This window comes from Hemiscyllium ocellatum, chromosome 18, assembly GCF_020745735.1.
Source record: "Hemiscyllium ocellatum isolate sHemOce1 chromosome 18, sHemOce1.pat.X.cur, whole genome shotgun sequence".
NCBI classification, from domain to species: domain Eukaryota; kingdom Metazoa; phylum Chordata; class Chondrichthyes; order Orectolobiformes; family Hemiscylliidae; genus Hemiscyllium; species Hemiscyllium ocellatum.
In genome coordinates, this window is record NC_083418.1 from 61,346,102 (window position 1) to 61,366,129 (window position 20,028).

Below are 20,028 nucleotides of genomic sequence, written 5' to 3' on the forward strand. Positions count from 1 at the left end.
ACCCTTCAAAACCAATCAAACATAAAATCTGATAATGTTGACAATCTGAAACCAGTCAGACTATAATTTCAGATGTATTCAGGGATATAAAGATGAGGGCATTTTGAAAACTGGTCAGAGCAACTGATATTGTACACAATAGCACACATCATCTGAAAGGGCTCTCAAAAAGAAATTTCTCAGAAGGCACTATCAAAAGGTATCTTCTCCAGTAAAATCAGCAAACAGTATGACAATGACCCAGGAAGATGACAGCAGAATCAAAAAGACGGAAGGAAATGGATTCTGAAGATCAGAAGGAAGAAAACAATAATAGACTGTATGAACTTTGAGAGATTAAATACATTTAATGTTTAACCATTGTGTTATTAGAGCAGCATTTTAATAAAGGAGAAAGCAAGGACTGCAGATGCTGGAGATCAGAGTCGAGAATGTGTTGCGGGGAAAGCACAGCAGGTCAGGCAGCAGCCGAGGAGCAGGATGATCGACGCTTCGGGCATCAGCCCTTCATCAGGAATGAGGCTTATGGGTCGGCTGAGTGATAAATGGGAGGGGAAGGTAGCTGGGAAAGCGATAAGTGGATGAAGGTGAGGGAGAAGGTGATAGGCCAGAGGGGGAGTGATGGACGGGTCTGGAGAGCGGTGCCGATTTGGAGGCTTCGGACTGGGATAGTGTGTGTGTGTGTGTGTGTGTGTGTGTGTGTGTGTGTGTGGTGGGGCGGGGAGAGAAATAAATGAGGAAGCTGTTGATATTAACTGCCGCGGTTTCAGGCATAAGCCTGATTTGATTCCCTAATGAAGGGCTTATACCCGCAACGTCAATTCTCCTGCTCCTCGGATGTTGCCTGAACTGCTGTGTTTTCCCAGCAACACACTCATCTTTTAATACAGTTGGGGCCAGACAGTGATAAGTTAACAAAAAGGGGGCTCGGATTTATAATAGCTTTATTGTTCACTGTTAGGAAAATAATTTATTTTTACTGTAAACAGTGGAAATCAGGGGTTTTCTTTCACTCACTCACTTTTAGCAAATAACGAGCTTTTCTGTGTTGTTAGTTTTACTTAGCAGAAGAGTTTTACGTTTGTGTTGTAACACTAGTGCTCCAGAATTAACTGCAGCCAAAGTCCTATTGCCAGCACGTTGACAGGCTCAAAGCCTTTGCAGGATCCAGCTCAGTCAGCTACTTCTTGGCATCACATGGAGTGAATCGTACTGGCTAAAGGTTAACATCTATGACTCTGGAGATGTCAGGAAGAAACCTGTTGCCATAATACTTTCCCTACATCTTCACTTCAAAAACAACTTACTTATATAGTGCATTTAATAATAAAATAAACCAAAGATGCTTTATAAAATTACACCTAGCCATAAGAGGAGATATTAGGACAGGTAACTGTTTAAGTAAAGTCTTGGTTAAGTTTTAACAAGTGACTTAAATCAGAAAATTTCAAGAGGTGGAGGGAGGTTATTCCACTGCTTAGTGCCAACGCAACTTAAGATATTGCCAATGATGAAGCATTTGAAATCAGGATGCACAAGCAGCCAGAATTAAATGTATGCAAATATTCTAGAGGGTTGTGGAACTGAAGGAATTATATATAGCAAGAGACATGGAGGGAATTAAAAAGAATGTGAATTTTAAAAAATTATAATTTGTTCGACTGTGAGCCTATCTAGGTGAGCACAGTGTTTACAACAAATGGTACAAACTGCAACTTAAGACAGTTTTGGATGGTCTTAAACTTACAGAGAGTGGAATGTGGGAAGCCAGGAATGTGGGAATGCACTAATAATCAAGTGATGGACAAACTGAGCAGCAGCTGAAATGAGATAGGATTATGAGGAAATAGATAGTTAGTGATGACATCAATGAGAGTTCAGAAACTCATTCAGAATCAAATGTGACACCAAAGTTGTGAACAAACTGGCTTAATATCAGATTTTTGCCAGCAAGAAGGATGAAGTTGGTTCCTGGAGAATGGAGTTTGGAGTAGGGACAGAAAACAATCGAGTCTTCAGCTTCAGAGTTAATAAAAGGAATACTCTTCAGCTTCACAGTTAACTTTTAATTCTCTTGCCCAGGTATCGCTACGATCTCTGAAACATAATAGGACCTGGTAGCCCAAATATGATTCTTCCAGTCACTTTTATAACAATTACAATCACTAGGTTTGTGCTCAAACACACCAGCTATACTATCATTTGTCACTCTCCTCAAATTTGAATCCATAAAGTTTAGTTGGCTTGGTTTCAGTCTCTTAGCATGTCGGAAATGTATAACAAGTCCATCAGAATCAGAAAGAGAAAAACTAAAGCTGGGGTCACAAAGTAGACTCTATCACAGATCTTCAGTATTTCAAAATCCAAAGATTTTTATGATTTGACTTAAGAATATACACAATATTACATAGGTTTCCAATGGTATAGAACTTGTATTGTTTCAACTTAATTATAAAATTGATATATATGTTTGAATGTAATCAACTTTTAAAGTCAATAACACCTCCATGCCAGAAGTAAGCTAGTTATCCTTCTGATCTCTACTCCCTTTTGTTATAGAGCATTTATCGTTGGAATGTACAGTGTTACAAATTTGTGTAGAGTACTTGTGAAGTGGAAAGCAGGATAGTGGAACTTGTTTGTAAAATGAGAGGAGGAAAGCGTGCTTGGTCCCTTGAAGACATAAAGTGATTTTCTAAGTTTGGAGTTTTAAACCAGAAAATGTCTGTCAGCAACTGATGTACAGACAGTTCTAAAATTGAAACATGTAACAATTTCCTGTCAAAACTTAAATCTGATTGTTTGACTACCTGGAACCAATCGGATCATAAAGAAATTGATAGCTCAGCAAGGGTATAAAAGATGAAAACATTTGAAAATTGTGGAGAGTCAACTGCCATCTGAAGTGACAGCAAACTGCCAGAGAAAAACCATCTCCCTCTTTCAGAAATTGCCACACTCTCTAAAATAACACCATCTATTCATAAACTGTACTCTTAGATAATATTCCTGACACCAAAATTCTACAGAAACACATTCAGAAAAAAACTCCCAGCGAAATCATCCCTGAAAGAAAGATATTTGTGATAGGTGAGACAGTGGAACATTCTGGAAGAGACATTCTGTGTGGAGTTTGAATCTAAGTGTTAACTTATTGTTTTCTTATTACTTGGGCTTTGTTGGAGCAGCATACTATTAGAATCTTGTTCAGTTAGGGAGTAGTTAGTGCTTGGGGAGAATTTTTTGGTTTGTTTGTAATTCTGTTAACTTGCTCACTGTTATAGTAAAATAAATAAATAGTTACTTGTTGCTCATAGAGGTGAATATCAAGGATTTCTTTCATTTAACAGATTAAGAGGTGAGGTGAGCTTTTCCGGGTGTTTCCGATTTAATTATTAGACGGGACCTCTACTCCTACCATAACAATTTGTGTTAATGCCTTTATTCCTGATGAAGGGCTTTTGCCCGAAACGTTGATTTCGCTGCACGTTGGATGCTGCCTGAACTGCTGTGCTCTTCTAGCACCACTAATCCTGAATCTGGTTTCCAGCATCTGCAGTCATTGTTTTTACCTAATTATCAGAGGGGTTCAACCTCCCCTTCGTATCGATAGGCATTATTTTCAAATGAAACCCGAGAAATCATGCTACATAACACATCACTTACACACTTTTTCCCCATCAAAACTTTGAGAGTATATCAATTTCTAAGTGTTTAGTGATTTTTTAAAAATCTACCTTTGCCAAGGGCCATTTATGCACCTTGCTTTTAAGATAGTTATTGCTGTTTTAAAATTGATCAGTATGTAAAAGCAGCCCAGTTGCAATTTTCTGCCCAATTTTTATCTCTCCTTGGAGGGATCAGTGAGCTTTCATCTTGATATGGCATCAGCACTGATAGTGAGAAAAGCACTAAGTACAAATGCACCATTTCACCTTGACTCCAGGATTTCTAATAAAAACACTACTCCCTCTTCCAAATATTGAATTCTAGCAACAATGAGAAGAATAAGTACGGAAATATTAATTATAAACAAAATTCTTTCCACCAGCTTTCATACCCAAGATAGGCCTGATACACAAAATCAGTGGAGAAACTAACCATTTATGTAGCTTATTAATGAGAAAAGTTAAAAGTCTAATCTTCCAAGTTTCTGTAATGATTTGGAGGTAGTTAAATCATGTGATCTTCATTCACATGTATGTCAATTTAATTTTTATCGAATTTGTAAGTCAGTATGCAGTAATTGCTGTAGCACCGAATTGCAAATTCAGATTGTGCAAAGTCTTTGAAATCTACTGGATTCCAATCTTTTAATCCGGAGAAGAGGCATAACAACTCACCACACCATATTGCTCTTGCACCTCCACTCTATTTCCCAGGCCATGTTTAGTTCCACTCTTATCCACCTCATCAATACCCAGATCACTCTACTACATCTGTGCTATCAGGCTATTCATCTGACATTCAGTATTGGCAAATCCACAATTTTCTCCAATTAAAAACTAGCTTAAGCGGTCAATTCCTTTTTACCTCTATTTAGATGTATTCTAATTTTTTTCAATTCAAGATCATTTCTTGCCAGCGTATTTATACTATCCGATAGGTACCCCAGAATGTTTTCCTTCTTGACTGTCCTTTTGAAAAATTACATACCCATGACTATTTAGTTCCTAGCTATGAATTCCTTTTAACTATAATGGTCATAACATCATATGTATTGTGCAATTAATTCTTGTGTTTTGCTCCAAATACTCTGCATATTTAAGTATCATCAATAGTCACAGGTGAGGTGCCGGAAGACTGGAGGTTGGCTAATGTGGTGCCACTGTTTAAGAAAGGTGGTAAGGACAAGCCAGGGAACTATAGACCAGTGAGCCTGATGTCAGTGGTGGGAATCCTGAGGGACAGGATGTGCATGTATTTGCAAAGGCAAGGACTGATTAAAGGGTAGTCAACATGGCTTTGTGCGTGGGAAATCATGTCTCACAAACTCGATTGAGTTTTTTGAAGAAGAGAATTGATGAGGGCAGAGCAGTAGATGTGATCTATATGGACTTCAGTAAGGGATTTGAGAAAGTTCCCCATGGGAAACTGGTGAGCAAGGTTAGATCTCATGGAATACAGGGGGAACTAGCCATTTGGATACAGAACTGGCTCAAAGGTAGAAGACAGATGGCAGTGGTGGAGGGTTGTTTTTCAGACTGGAGGCCTGTGACCAGTGGAGTGCCACAAGGATCGGTGCTGGGTCCTCTACTTTTTGTCATTTACATAAATGATTTGAATGTGAGCATAACAGGTGCAGTTAGTAAGCTTGCTGATTGCACAAAATTGGAAGTGTAGTGGACAGCGAAGAAGGTTACCTCAGATTACAATGGGATCTTGATCAGATGGGCCAATGGGCTGAGAAGTGGCAGATGGAGTTTAATTTAGATAAATGCGAGGTGCTGCATTTTGGGAAAGCAAATCTTAGCAGGATTTATACCCTTAATGGTAAGGTCCTGGGGAGTGTTGCTGAACAAAGAGACCTTGGAGTGCAGGTTCATAGCTCCTTGAAAGTGGAGTCGCAGGTAGATAGGATAGTGAAGAAGGCATTTGTTATGCTTTCCTTTATTGGTCAGAGTATTGAGTACAGGAGTTGGGAGGTCATGTTGTGGCTGTACAGGACATTGCTATGGCCACTGTTGGAATATTGCATGCAGTTCTGGTCTCCCTTTCTATAGGAACAATGTTATGAACCTTGAAAGGGTTCAGAAAAGATTTACGAGGATGTTGCCAGGGTTGGAGGATCTGATCTCTCGGGAGAGGTTGAATAGACTCGGCCTGATTTTCCTGGAGTGTTGGAGGCTGAGGGGTGACCTTATGGAGGTTTCTAAAATCATGAGGGGCATGGATAAAATAAATCAACAAAGTCTTCTCCCAGGAGTCAGAGAGTCCAGAACTGGAGAGCATAGGTGTAGTGTGAGGGGGGAAAGATATAAAAAAGACCTAACAGGCAACTTTTTCATGCAGAGGGTGGTACGTGTACAGGATGAGCTGCCAAATGAAGTAGTGGAGGCTGGTACAATTGCGACATTTAAAAGGCATCAGGATGGGTACATAAATAGGAGGGGTTTGGAGGAATATGGGCCAGGTGCTGGCCGGTAGAACTAGATTGGGTTGGGATATCTGGTCTGCATGGACAAGTTGGACTGAAGGGCCTGTTTCCGAGCTGTACATCTGTGACTCTTCAGATATTGTTACTCCACACTCCAATACTCTCCTTAAACCCCTTCACATATAACATTTTCCTTTCCTTCATGACTCTTAAAATCCAAGCCAGTTTCCAACCCAACGAATATTGCCACTCTGTCAGTGATCCATTTTGACCAATACCATCTTTGAAGTGCACTGAAAGGTTAGTGTCAAGACACTATTTATATGCAATGCAATCATTGTGTTGGTTAGCTGTTAAAATAGTTGAATTAAACTGCATTGTCAACATTAAAAGATTCAAAAGACTTGCATCATATTGCATCCATCACAACTGCAGAACATCCAAAAGTACTTCAGTCACGGCAATCATTACCTTCCTATTTGGTTGTCATAGAGATAAGCGCAGAGAGAAGCTAATTTAAGACCACTTCCTGAGGGAGAATTCTGTATACAGGTAGCTGCTTGCAAATATCAACACTGTCCTGGGCAAGAAACTGAGTTAGAACAAAAAATCCATTAGGAAATTAGTCATGTTACTAAAATTACTGAGGAGCAAGTCAGAAGTGAAACATTTGGAAAACACAATGTTTTCAAACATTTAAAGCATCAAATATTGACATCTAATATCAATGCATTGCAAAATAAATGCAACAAACCAATCTGTAGTTTTTAATCATTTCCCACATTCATTCATCTTCAAGACAAAAAAATCCATATTAATCACATTTTATTTTGTATTTCCACTACTGGAATTCTGAAACATAATAACTGGCTTAACCAGAAATATGGCTTATGCCCAAAATGTCGATTCTCCTGTTCCTTGGATGCTGCCTGACCTACTGTGTTTAACCAGAAATATGTCAATCCAATACAGGTGGACAAAGTGAGGACTGCAGATTCTGGAGATCAAAGCTGAAAAATGTGTTGCTGGAATCCTGAAGAAGGGCTTATGCCCGAACCGCCGATTCTCCTGCTCCTTGGATGCTGCCCGACCTGCTGTGCTTTTCCAGCAACACATTTTTCAGCTCAGTACAGGTGGACGCAATACATGTGCTCAAATATAAAAAATCTACTTCTGTAAGTTAGGATCTATTCAAATTTAGTACTAGATCATAAGGTTTTATAATTAGATTGGATTACTTAGTGTGGAAACAGGCCCTTCGGCCCAAAAAGTCCACACTGACCCTCCAAAGAGCAACCCACCCAGACCCATTCCCCTACATTTACCCCTTCACCTAACACTACAGGCTATTTAGCATGGCCAATTCACCTAACCTGCACATCTTTGGACTGTGGGAGGAAACCGGAGCACCCAGAGGAAATCCATGCAGACACAGGGAGAATGTGCAAACTCCACACAGACAGATGTGTTACCAGTCCTTGAATCAACTCCTTCTGTATTTACTTTGATTAACTGTTCTCTGCTTCTGGAAAACACTGACCAAGTTATACATGCTGTTTAGTTCCAGCTTCTAAGAAACTGGAGAGTCCACCTTCTTGCAGTAGAAATGATTTGTTAGTACAGTGAAATAGTGACTTTCAGCTACTTCATAGTGGTATACTATTACGAATTACACTACACAATAGCAATAGAGTTGAGTATTGGCCAGACTAGATCAGAGTAACTGGCATCCTTTCCTGCATGTCAAGCATTATTTTTAAAGATTTATTTTAAAAGTTAGATCGCTGGTGTATTATTTTGATGCTAGGGCACCAATAGACAGACTTATTGGATTTAAAGTCACACCTTGCGATGCTGAACTCTCAATTTCTAGGTTTTGTCGAGGACCATAATCATTCTATTGTTGATTTGAATGTAAATCTAATTTTGCAGCAGGAGGAAAATCAGCATCACGTGCAAAACTGCACACATTATGGGCTTTAAGTGATTTGAAGCTTCAATTTCTCAATCTCCTTCACATAACTTGTACATCTTCCCTCACTAAGTGAAAACATATGTAGATAGTAGTTAGTGACCAGGAAGGCCATGACCCTCTGCCAGTGGTAATGCTGCTGAGGGTAGCACAATCTCTGGAAATACTGGTTAAACTCACATCTTGGAGCTAGATTTTTTCACAATATAATTAAAGATGAAGGAAGTCAATTGGCTGATTTTAATTCATCCGCCCAGAGAGATTCTAAATTCCCATCAGTTCAGCAGCTAATTGTTAATAAAGAGATTTCAGTGTTTTCACCTCCATTGTTCTTTCTGGAAGGTTATTCTATATGTGTATCAGTTTGAGTGAATGATTTCATGCTTTTGGTTCAAATTTTGCTTTGTGAACCAATGTTGCCTGTTACTTTCTTGCATTTTCATTTTAAGTAATATTTCAGATTTAACACTTGTATTCCCTTTACTAACCGACACAAATTCTGCATTTGTTGGTGATTGCATTCGAAATGCGACTTATACCCAATGTTGAAAGGAAAGAAGACTGCAAATTAATTCACAAAATGCTTTTTCCAACACAAGTATACTGATACTTAAGAATTCCTATAATGCACAAATTATATGAAGTTCAACACAGAAAGAAGTTGGTGATTTTCAAACTTTATTTCCATTAAAATACAGACTTACAGTCTAATTCATTGCTTTCGGGTGTCATATTTGCAAAAATAGTTCTATTATAGATAAAAACTAAATGTTTTGCATTTTGGTCAAGAGCAATCAATTTTCTGCTTCAGTCTTAATAGATAAACATTACAGAAATATCAGGTATACAGAAAAGTGATGGAAAGGTAAATGTAAAGCACAACAGAAAGGAAAACAGCACTAATTGCAAATGGGGTCATTGTCCAAATTTTATTCTTATAGCCTGCTGAGCCAGTCATTTATAGCAAGTAACAAGAGTCAAACAATAATGAGGAATAAGGCGATGCCAACATGTAACCTATGCTAAAGCATTGTAGTGTTGTATGTTACTCTCAGTACCGAGCTAGTTAGGCAGACCAAAGGATAGCACAAACAAGCAAAAAGCTAACTTGCTGCATGTAGGAAATACTTTTAAAACTGGATACTAACTTTACCCAATAAAATATTCAAAATTTTCTGCCACTGACACATTTGAAGCAACATTCACCCTATAATATCCTGCTTAAAACAAATAAAAAGCAGTTGGAAAATTAGTCCCATTATCATCAACAGGATCAAAACAAACATACAAAATACTGCAGGAACCAATACATACATTGGTGGCAGAGTGGAGAAATCTTCTTTTTGATCACGACAAAATGTTTCATTCCCCGCTCAAAAGAAAAATTCTGTACATTTCAGTTGAAAGAATCATCACTGGGGATATGGTCTCTATGCATCTGGTGTGATGACTGTCAATTTTGACATGGCCAATGTTTATGTCAAAAAGTCAGAATCACAAAGCTATACAGTATTAATGCTGACTGTATTATGGAAACAATGGCTCAGTATCATTTACAGCATACACAATGAAAAGATGTGGCATGAGAACTGCACTGGTGAAGTGAGGCAGGGAGCAAACTTTTCTGTAAACACAAAAAACTTACTTGGTTGCCCCTTCTGAAAAAAATACCAAGCACGTACAAGTATCCAGGTATGCCCAAGTATACTGAAGTCATGATGTTTTTCTTTAAGGAAAACATACCCAAAAACTTAGTCAATCAGATTTATCTTTTTTTTTGGGTGTAAAAGGAACCTTGCTGGCAACAGCCGAGCCCACAGCGCTGACTCCACCGGTCACTGCTGACACACTTCCCTTCACCAAGCCAGCACCTGCCACTGGCACAGTGGTTACTGCAGTTTTGGTCAGTTCCAGACTTTTGCTTCCAACCCAAGCCACTCCTCCAAGTGTTGCACCTACCGCTCCCTTCGTGATACTGTAAAGTCCACCAGTCACTTTCCAGATCATTCCTGGCTCTTGTATGCCAAGATCCTTTTTGGGTTCTATGGAAATGATGTAAAAATATGATTACTATAAATAAGAGCAGGCACATTGAAAGAACATTCATAATACATTCATTCTTAGACCTTAACCTATGAATAAAGAAAATGAAAAGTAAAGTGCAGTGAAATAAACTTAAGCTTATCACACAACAGCACTAATCATAACTGTCACCTGACTTGCCCTTCCAAAAATTTCTTTCAAGTTTTAAATCAGTTACTTTATTTAATCCAGGACAATACAAGGATGACACTGAGTGTACAGATTCAAATCAATATTTATATCCAAGACAGGCAAGAATACCCAACTTAAAAACTGGACGCTTTGCATGCAGTTGCAATTCATACCCCTGATTTAAACACAGATTACGAAAAAAGTCTCATACACACAATTAAAATTATACAATAATATTACTGTTGATGATTGTTCTCATCTCAAAGAAACAACCTTTCTAACATGTAGTTGATAATAATTTGCATCAGTAATTATTTAAGATCACCCATTTACAATCTTATAAAAACCTGAAAAAGGCAATTGTCTTCTATAATTCAAAGACAATGGTGTAGTGCTCATGTCACTGGACAAGTAGTCTAGAATTCTGAGTTGTAATATTTCACTTTGTAAATAAATAAGAGTAAAAATTAGCTATCACGTGCTTCTTCACCAACTGGCTTTCAAGAATATAACATGGTAGAAGCAGAATAACTGTGTTTCAAAAAGGAACTGAATAACTATTGAGTTAGAAACAACTGACAGGACAATGGGAACAAGGTGACAAGTTAACAGGTCAAACAGTCTCCTTTACTGACAATCACCTTATGGCTTTCTGCGACATGCTCTTGACGGTTTTAAAATCCTTCATACATTTAAGTGTGCAGCATTTATTTTTGTCAATTATTTATCCTCTATTTCAATAAATTGGATGAGAATGATTGCTAAAATTTATAGATGAAACAAAGATAGGTAGGAAAGAAAGTTAAGAGGTGGACAGACAGAATCTAAATGAAGGCAAGTTAAGTGAGTGGGCAAAAAACTGGCAGATATAATACAATGTGAGATCTTGTGAAAATGTTAATTTCGGCAGGAAGAATAGCAAAGCAGACAGAACTTGAAGTACAGATGGGTATGGGTGCACTAGTACGTGAATCATCACATTCGTACGTAGGTACAAGTGATTAGTAAAACAAACAGAAGGTTTTTATTTATTGAAAGAGGAATGGAATAAATATAAAAGTAGAGAAGTGATCTTACAGTTGTTCAAGGCCTTAATAAGACCATATTCAGTCTGGAGTGATCTTATTGAAATATGAACAACCCTGAAGGACTTGACATGGTGGGTGCAGGAAGCACACTTACACTTTGGGACAAGGTTAGAACTGTGACTCAAGTTTTGACAGTGCGAACTCTCTTTTTCCCACAATGTAGTTGATGATACAGGAGCACAGATAAAATTTGGAAAAGGCAGCATCACTCATGTCCCATAATTTAAGTAGTTTCTGTCAATTTAGTGGTCCCAACATATCAAGCTTAATATAAAATAGCTGTCATTTTTCTTGTACCAGAAGCACTGACTTCAAACAAATGTATACAATATTGATATTTTCATGAACTTATAGCAATAATAAAACTAAATCAAACTGTTCAAAGTCCCTCAGATTATTTAGTCAGTTACAAATTCAGTATTTTCATTCAGCCGCTGTAATAGTCAATTGGCAATGACAAACACAGCTTGCATAAGTCAGAGTGATTTCTGCAATCAAAGCACTGTTCATATAATGGGCTTGTACGTGGGTAGCACCCATTATGGTTTCCACATTTCTTAAAGATCTTCAGTGATCAGTTTTTTTTAAATTGCAGCCAATTTTTACATGCGCAGCAATGTGGTAAATAACCAGATAGTCTGCTTTAGTGATGTTGGCAGAGAAATGAATATTGTCCAGATCTTGCAAGATACAGATTGATATAATGATATAAAGCCATGGACCTGGAGATATGTTATAACTTAAGAGCACAAGGTGGTTTTAAGGGGAAAGACTAAGCATCTGTTCATTGCAACCAGTAGCAGTAAATATAACTCTGTTGCTGTAAGGAGCAAATCTGTTCCAGTTGTACTCGAAGCTGAAAGCAATAAACATCAGAAATTTTTCTCCAAGTCTCAAGTTGGTAAACTTCATTCCATATACTCCCTTCGACCACAGTACAAGTGTGCCTGCTACAGTGAAAGGTGACTTAGCACTACCTTCCAAGGGTAATTAGGAATGAGCATTAAATGCTGGCCTTCCTTAACCCCAAGAAATAACAAAGGGTACACATAAATAATACCATGGAAATCCTAATGACAAGGATAATAAATAAGACCTTACAAATCGGTCAAAACTGAGAGGGTGTCAGTAAACAGAGTTCAAATGATCAATTCTGAAGAATTATGTTGAATTATAATGTGAAGATTTCAAAACATCTTGAAAGCCACATGAATGTCAACAGTCTAGACATCAATTCTTACCAAATCTAACCATAAGATTATCAATAACCAACACACTCAATGTTTTGCAGGTATCATCATTTCACGGCCATTTACTATTTTCTGCATTGCACATCTATCAGAATTCTGTCAAACTGCATATATTATCACAGTATCATACCAATTTTACCACAAGTCGATCTTACAGTTGGACTTGCACTTCTGAAAAGATGCTGTTAATTACATTATTATGACGAAATGCTGATCTTATAGTTCAGATTATGACATCAGTTAGCCTCTACGTTCAGCGCTCAGTATTTGATTGCACTGCTCTTCCTAGTGTATTGCTTTAACAATACTATGTTCAGAGTGAATTTTTCAAGTGCATGAAGAAAAATCTGAATTTAGAACTTCAATAGCATGCTTTCATAAAATAGACCCATTAAGGCAATATCTGAAAATTGTTACTGTAAGCTATATTTGAGAACATAATAAACCGACAGGGCAATATCTTCAAATCAGAATATTAAATGTCAGTAGCAGCTAATTACAATAGTGGGCCTTCAATTTTTCCATATTGAGCTCATCGAACTGGATGCAAAATAAACTTGTGACCACCTCTTTAATCAACGTCCTATCCCCAAATGAAGGTAGTCACATTTGCAATAAAATAAACTACAAATATCTAAGTATATGGGTTAATATCTGAGTTAATGGTGTGTGCATGGCACTGAAGTGTCCAAAAGTTCATGAGTAAGGGCGAAAGAAGAATAGAAATCAAAGTAATTTTTGAGGGCTGGGAAGGGTTTTAAAAGCAAGTTTCTTTTAGAAAAAGGAATTTTGAAGATAAGAGTGCTAACAGAAAAGGCAATTCTGTGGGCATTATTGAACAGTGCCATCATTTCTTTAAGGTGAACCAGTCAGCTGCATTTTTTTTGCAGATGATAAAATGATTAACAAGTAAAAATACATTTTTTGGGGAACAGACAACATAAGCACACAGAGTGCAAGACTCTCGACTCCTCCACCACCTCCTCTTCCCTAACCGAAAGATTCCTTCATGACCATCACCTTTAACTGGTCTTTTCACACTGATGAAAGCAACCAAAAACATGAGAAACTTACTTTCTTTCGAACATCCCAAATAAACTACAGTCTTGATAGTTTACTGGACACTGTTGAAGCAACTGGAAGACAGTGAGGTCTGCAGAAGCTGGAGATCAGAGTTGAGAGTGTGTTGCTGGAAAAGCACAGGTCAGGCAGCATCTGAGGAGCAGGAGAATCGATGTTTCAGGCAAAAGCCCTTTATCCTGATGAAGGGTTCCAGCCTGAAACATCAGTTCTCCTGCTCCTTGGATGCTGCCTGATCTGCTGTGCTTTTCCAGCAACACACACTCAACTACTGAAGCAACTCTGATCAGCAGTGTAGTATTTTGCAAGTTGTGAATGTTTGGTTCTATTTCCCCGCTGTTGGGGAAATGCAATAATATATATACAGGTTAGTCTGCAATAACACACATTTTGTTAACTCGAATTCGCTATAACATGATTGACAAATTGGGGACTGTTTCTAAAACGCAAACTTTTAAAGTGTGTATTGGCTGTAATGCAATTACGTCAATACTTTAAGCATTGTTTCTAAAGTGCCATTCTTCTGTAGCCTGGGGTTGCACAACAAGGTCACCATCAGATGATTGAACTACAGATGGTTCTATAGGGATTCACATTTTGCTCTCTTCATTGAAATAAACAACAAATATGACAATAAGGATGAGATAGAATTTTTCCTTACATTTCATTTGTAAAAAGGACTGAACAACATTACGACAAAAGTTTGAAACCCCAAATGATCTTGAAGGAGGCTTGAAAGATTGTTCCACAAGCAGTATGTATTAGTTCAGGACACTGAGTCAGCGTGGTACAAAATTGAAAAAAAGATTGCTGAAGGCATATTTGGGACAATGGGAAATCTAACCTGACCATTGAGGACTATTGTAATTATGCTAAATGGTTACAAATCTGGCTGAAAATAAATAAAATAGATGACCACAGATAGTGAGTGGAAGGTATGCACTGTGTATTTTAATAGCATTTATTTTGGAACTTTGGATTTTGAACACGAATAAGGTGGCATAAGGTTTCTGAGAGTCTCAAGAGATGTAATGATTAACTTGTAATTAAGCACCAATGCATAAATTCAATTTTTGAGACATTCATAGAAAGCAAAGTCAATACGCTGACAGAGACCATGGCTGAGGAAACGGCTGAAAGGAAGTTGCAGATTGCATGTTCTTTTTCTAAGTCAGCAGGGCTGATCCATCAGATTTCACTGAGAGCCAGGCCATGGCTGCCAAAACTCCAGATTTAGTCAGAAATTCAGGTGCTACCTGCTACAAGATGGATGTTGTGGAACTTAAAAAGGGTTCAGATACTACTTATAAGAATGTTACCAGGGTTTAGGGTTTGTGTTATAGAGCAAGGGTAATTAAGCACAGCCTATTTTCCCTGGAGCATTAGAGGCTGAAGGGTGACCTCACAAAAGGTTATGGATAGGGTAAATGGACAAGTCTTTTCCCTGGGGTGGGTGAGTCCAAAATTGGAGGGCATAGGTTTAAGGTCAGAGGTGAAAGATTTAGAAAAAACCTCAGGGGCAACCTTTTTACAAAGAGGGTTGGATGTGTGTATGCATGCAATGAGCTACCAGAGAAAGTGGTGGAGGCTGGCAAAATTACAACATTTAAAAGGCATCTGGATGGGTGCTTGAATAGGAAAGGTTTAGAGGGCTATAGGCCAAATGCTGGCAAATGGGACTAGATTTATTTGGGATATCTGGTCGGCATGGACAAGTTGGACCGCTGGGTCTGCTTCCATACTGTATCTCTCTCTGTCTCCACCATTGCTGAGGGGAGTCTCCAACTAATACAATGTGTCTATTTCCAGCTCATATCTGTGGGTAAGTGTCATATCCAGATGGTCTACAAGAACAGAGCAATTGGTCATGGTAAAGTTCAGGTTGTTGCCAAATACTAGGTTTCCACTGTGGCAGATCTAAAGCCATGCTAAATTGCCCGTAGTGTTAGGTAAGAGGTAAATGTAGGGGTATGGGTGGGTTTCGCTTCGGCGGGTCGGTGTGGACTTGTTGGGCCGAAGGGCCTGTTTCCACACTGTAAGTCTAATCTAATCTAAAGCTGTTTCAGGAGTCTGAAAAATCTTGAATGCTCACATGATCGATTTTAAAATTGAACTTGGAACAAGACGACTAACTTGTATTCATTTTGTGCTAAAAAGACAGCACATGGAAGATGAATGGAAGAAAGCTGAAAATAAAACAAGCACCACAAAATAAATGAAAGTTGGAGATAAACAAATTACTTCGATTGTTGAAACAGAGCAACAGCTGTTATGTTAACTCCAAATGTAGGTACAAACAATCCTCCAGTCACATTGCCATTTGTGAAACTAGTGTGAAACTGATGAGCTAGGCCAATAACACTGTTCCAATGTAAGGTCATTACTGAGAGAGTGGAATAAGATGAAGCCTCCTATTATTTCTTAGTAGTGGGCAGGGTGGAGGGGGATCTCCCCAGCGGGAAGGAATTGGCTACAAAAATATGGTTCAACTGGTTCTGAAGGGTCACTGAACCTAGAATGTTGAGTTTGCTTTCACTCCAGAGACTGCCAGACCTGCTGAGTTCCTTCAGCAATTTTTATTTCAGATTTACAGTATCCACAGTTCTTTATTTTGTCACTCACCTGGCCTGATTATGTACACTTTAGATTAGTACAAGAGTGTCTGTCACTAACAAAAATTACAAAATAGCACAAAGTCATCTTTAAGCAAGGAGACTAAAACCATTAAATCAGGTACCGTAATGCTGAAGACAAGGTAAAGGACAATGCACAGGTGACATTTTGCACTGCAAAGCCATTCTTTTACACGCAGTTAGAAGTAAACACAACTGGACAGAATGGAAAGAACAGGGCAATTGGGGAGTCTAAAACTAGAGGCACAGGTTTAAGGCGAGAGGGAAAAGATTTAAAAGGGACTTGAGGGGCAATTTATTCACATAGAAGGTACTACATACATGGAAAAAGCTTCCAGAGGAAGTGGTAGATGCAGTACAGTTACAACATTGTAAAATACATTTGGACAGCTGCATGGTTAGGAAGATTTAGGGATATGGGCTAAATGCAGGCAAATGGGATTAGTTCAGTTTAGGATATCTGGTCAACATGGATAGGTTTGGCCAAAGGACCTATTTCCTTGCTGTATCACTCACTAACATTGAAGTGCAGTCAATGGACCTTATGGATCAGTGAATAGATTTATCAAATCTGTTTTTGTTTATTCAAAACCATCTACAAATTAAAAATCATTTCCTTTTCACAAAGCTCTGTTGTCTCTGCTTGATCAGATTATGATTTTTTTTTTAAGAATCATTACGTGAACTTTAGTAATGGAGCATCCAAGGAGCAGAAGAATTGACATTTCAGGCATAAGCCTTTCATCAGGGCTTATGCCCCAAACATCGATTCTTCTGCTCCTCGGATGCTGCCTGACCAGCTGTGTTTTTCCAGCAACACTCTTCGACTCTGGCCTCCAGCATCTGCACTGCTTACTTTCTCCTGAGTAATGGATTGCAACCATGTGTTTTGGTTGTGATTAAAGTACTGTAAAAGTAAGAAGCTCGCTCTGTTGAGCTGGTGTTGTTGATTTGGTTGTCCATGAAACTCTGCACATGTGGCACTTTACATTTTCACGTATGAGCTCTTGTTTCAAGTGGAGAGGGTGTGTAGCATAGAAGATTTGAGCATTTTGCTGCATGTCCCCTTCGTTCAGGTGAGATGTAAGTAAAATTCAACAATGGCTGCTTGCTCAATATAGTTACATGGTGCTGAAATCAATGCATGTGTGTACACATAACAGGTCACACAATTAAAATAAGCCCTTCAATCAATTATTATTCAATGGCATAAAGAGGACTAAATCAAAGTCTGTTGATACCAAATTTGGGTAATGAAAAACCATACAAGAAATTTTACAAAGATATAAATTAACAGTGGATAGACAGGTGACAATTGTGGTTTACCAATACAAAGAAATGCAAAGCATCACATTTTGGCAGAAAAGAAATAAAACAGAGTACCCTCCAAATATCAAGATTTGGACCTTTTGAAGTGGTAGTACTAGTTGCATAATCAAGGATGTGGGTTTTTTAAGATTGTAGATTCTTTCAGTCAATAAACGAGGAAGAAAGAATAAACTGAAATAAAAATCCTCAATTTGTTGCGCATGGTTTAAACCATCATTGAGAATGTACAAACAATCACTGGACTATTGCTTGGTAGTACCGGATTGGTTAGGTTACTTTGGAACGCTGCATTCAATTCTGGTCTCCTTCCTAGGAGATGGATGTTGTGAAACTTGAAAGGGTTCAGAGAAGATTTACAAGGGATGGAGGATTTGAACTATAGCGAAACGTTGAATAGGCCAGAGCTGTTTTTCCTGGAACGTCGGAGGCTGAGGGGTGACCTTGTCGAGGTTTATAAAACCATGAGGGGCATGAATAAGGTGAATAAGACAAGGTCTTTTCACTGAAGTGGAGGAGTCCAGAGGACAAAAGATGAAGGTGTGAGGGGAAAGATATATAAGAGACCGAAAGGCAACTTTTTCTCGCAGAGGGTGGTACATGTGTGGAATAAGCTACCAGAGGAAGTGGAAGAGGCTGGTACAAATGCAACACTTAAAAGGCATCTGAATGGGTAAAGAAATTGACCGTTTGGTTAAGAAACCAAAGGAAGCAAATGTCAGGTATAGACGGGATAGATTGAGTCAATCCTTATAAGAGTATAAAGGCAGTAGGAGTACACTTAAGAGGGAAATGAGGAGGGCAAAAAGGGGACATGAGATAGCTTTGGCAATCTGAGTTAAGGAGAATCCAAAGAGTTTTTACAAATACATTAAGGACAAAAGGATAACTCGGGAGAGAATTGGGCCCCTCAAAGATCAGCAAGGTGACCTTTGTGTGGAGCTGCAGAAGATGGCGGCAATATTAAACAAGTATTTTTCATCAGTGTTTACTGTGGAAAAGGACATGGAAGATATAGAACGTTAGGAAATAGATGGTGACCTCTTTAAAAATGTCCATATTATGGAAGAGGAAGTGCTGGATGTCTCGAAACGCATAAAAGTGGATAAATCCCCAGGACCTGATCAGGTGTACCCTAGAACTCTGTGGGAAGCTAGAGAAGTGATTGTTGTGCCCCTTGCCGAGATATTCTATCACATAGTCACAAGTGAGGTGCCGGAAAACGGGAGGTTGGCTAACGTGGTACCACTCTTTAGGAAAGGTGTTAAGGATAAACCAGGGAACTATTGGCCAGTGGCAAGTTGTTGGAGGGAATCCGGAGGGACAGGATGTACATGTATTTGGAAAGGCAAGGACTGATTCGGGATAGTCAACATGGCTTTGTGTGTGGGAAATCACATTTCAGAAACTTGATTGAGTTTTTTGAAGCAAAGAGAATTGATGAAGACAGAGGTAGTGAGATCTATATGGACTTCAGTAAGGCATTCGACAAGGTTCCCAGGGAAGACTGGTTAGCAAGGTTACATCTCTTGGAATACAGGGAGAACTAGCAGATGACGTTTAATTCAGATAAATGCGAGGTGTTGCACTTTGGGAAAGCAAATCTTAGCAGGACATATAAACTTAATGGTAAGGTCCGAAGGAGTGTTGGTAGACAAAGCGACCTTGGATTGCAGGTTCATAGGAGCTTGAAAGTGGAGTTGCAGGTAGATAGGATAGTGAAGGCCGCGTTTGGCATGCTTTCCTTTTTGGTCAGAATCTTGAGAAAAGGAGTTGGGAGGCCATGTTGCGGCTGGTTAGGACGTTGGTTTGGCCACTTTTGGAATATTGTGTGCAGTTTTCGTCTCCTTCCTATTGGAAAGATGTTGCAAAACTTGAAAGGTTCAGAAAAAGTTTACAAGGATGTTGCCAGGGTTGGAGGATTTGAGGTACAGGGAGAGGTTCAATAGGCTGGAGATGTTTTCCCTCGAGTGTCGGAGGCTGAGGGGTGACCTTATAGAGGTTTATAAAATCATGAGGGGCATGGATAGGATAAATGGACAAAGTCTTTTCCCTGGGGTCAGGGAGTCCAGAACTAGAGGGCATAGGTTTAGGGTGAGAGGGGAAAGATATAAAAGAGACCTGAGGGGCAACTTTTTAAACGCAGAGGGTGGTGCGTGTATGGAATGAGCTGCCAGCTGAAGTGGAAGAGGCTGGTACAATGGCAACATTTAAAAAAGCACCTGTATGGGTATATGAATAGGAAGGGTTTGGAGGGATATGGGCGGGGTGCTGGCAAGTGGGACTAGATTAAGTTGGGACATCTGGTCGGCATGGACAAGTTGGACTGAAGAGTCTTTTTCCATGCTGTACATTTCTCTGACTCTAA

At 38.9% G+C, this 20,028-nt stretch overlaps 1 protein-coding gene and 1 long non-coding RNA gene across 2 annotated transcripts in view; one reads left to right on the forward strand and one right to left on the reverse strand.

Annotated features, from left to right (window-relative positions):
• Positions 1–20,028, forward strand: part of LOC132824254 (uncharacterized) — a 427,072-nt gene that overhangs the window by 161,960 nt on the left and 245,084 nt on the right. The window lies entirely within an intron of this gene.
• The window catches only part of LOC132824252 (transmembrane protein 263-like), a 181,862-nt gene continuing 170,568 nt past the window's right edge, over positions 8,735–20,028 (reverse strand). Inside the window, exon 3 of the mRNA XM_060838576.1 lies at positions 8,735–10,111. Coding sequence (XP_060694559.1) covers positions 9,825–10,111 — 287 coding nt within the window. The 3' untranslated portion in view covers positions 8,735–9,824. The remainder of the gene's footprint in view (positions 10,112–20,028) is intronic.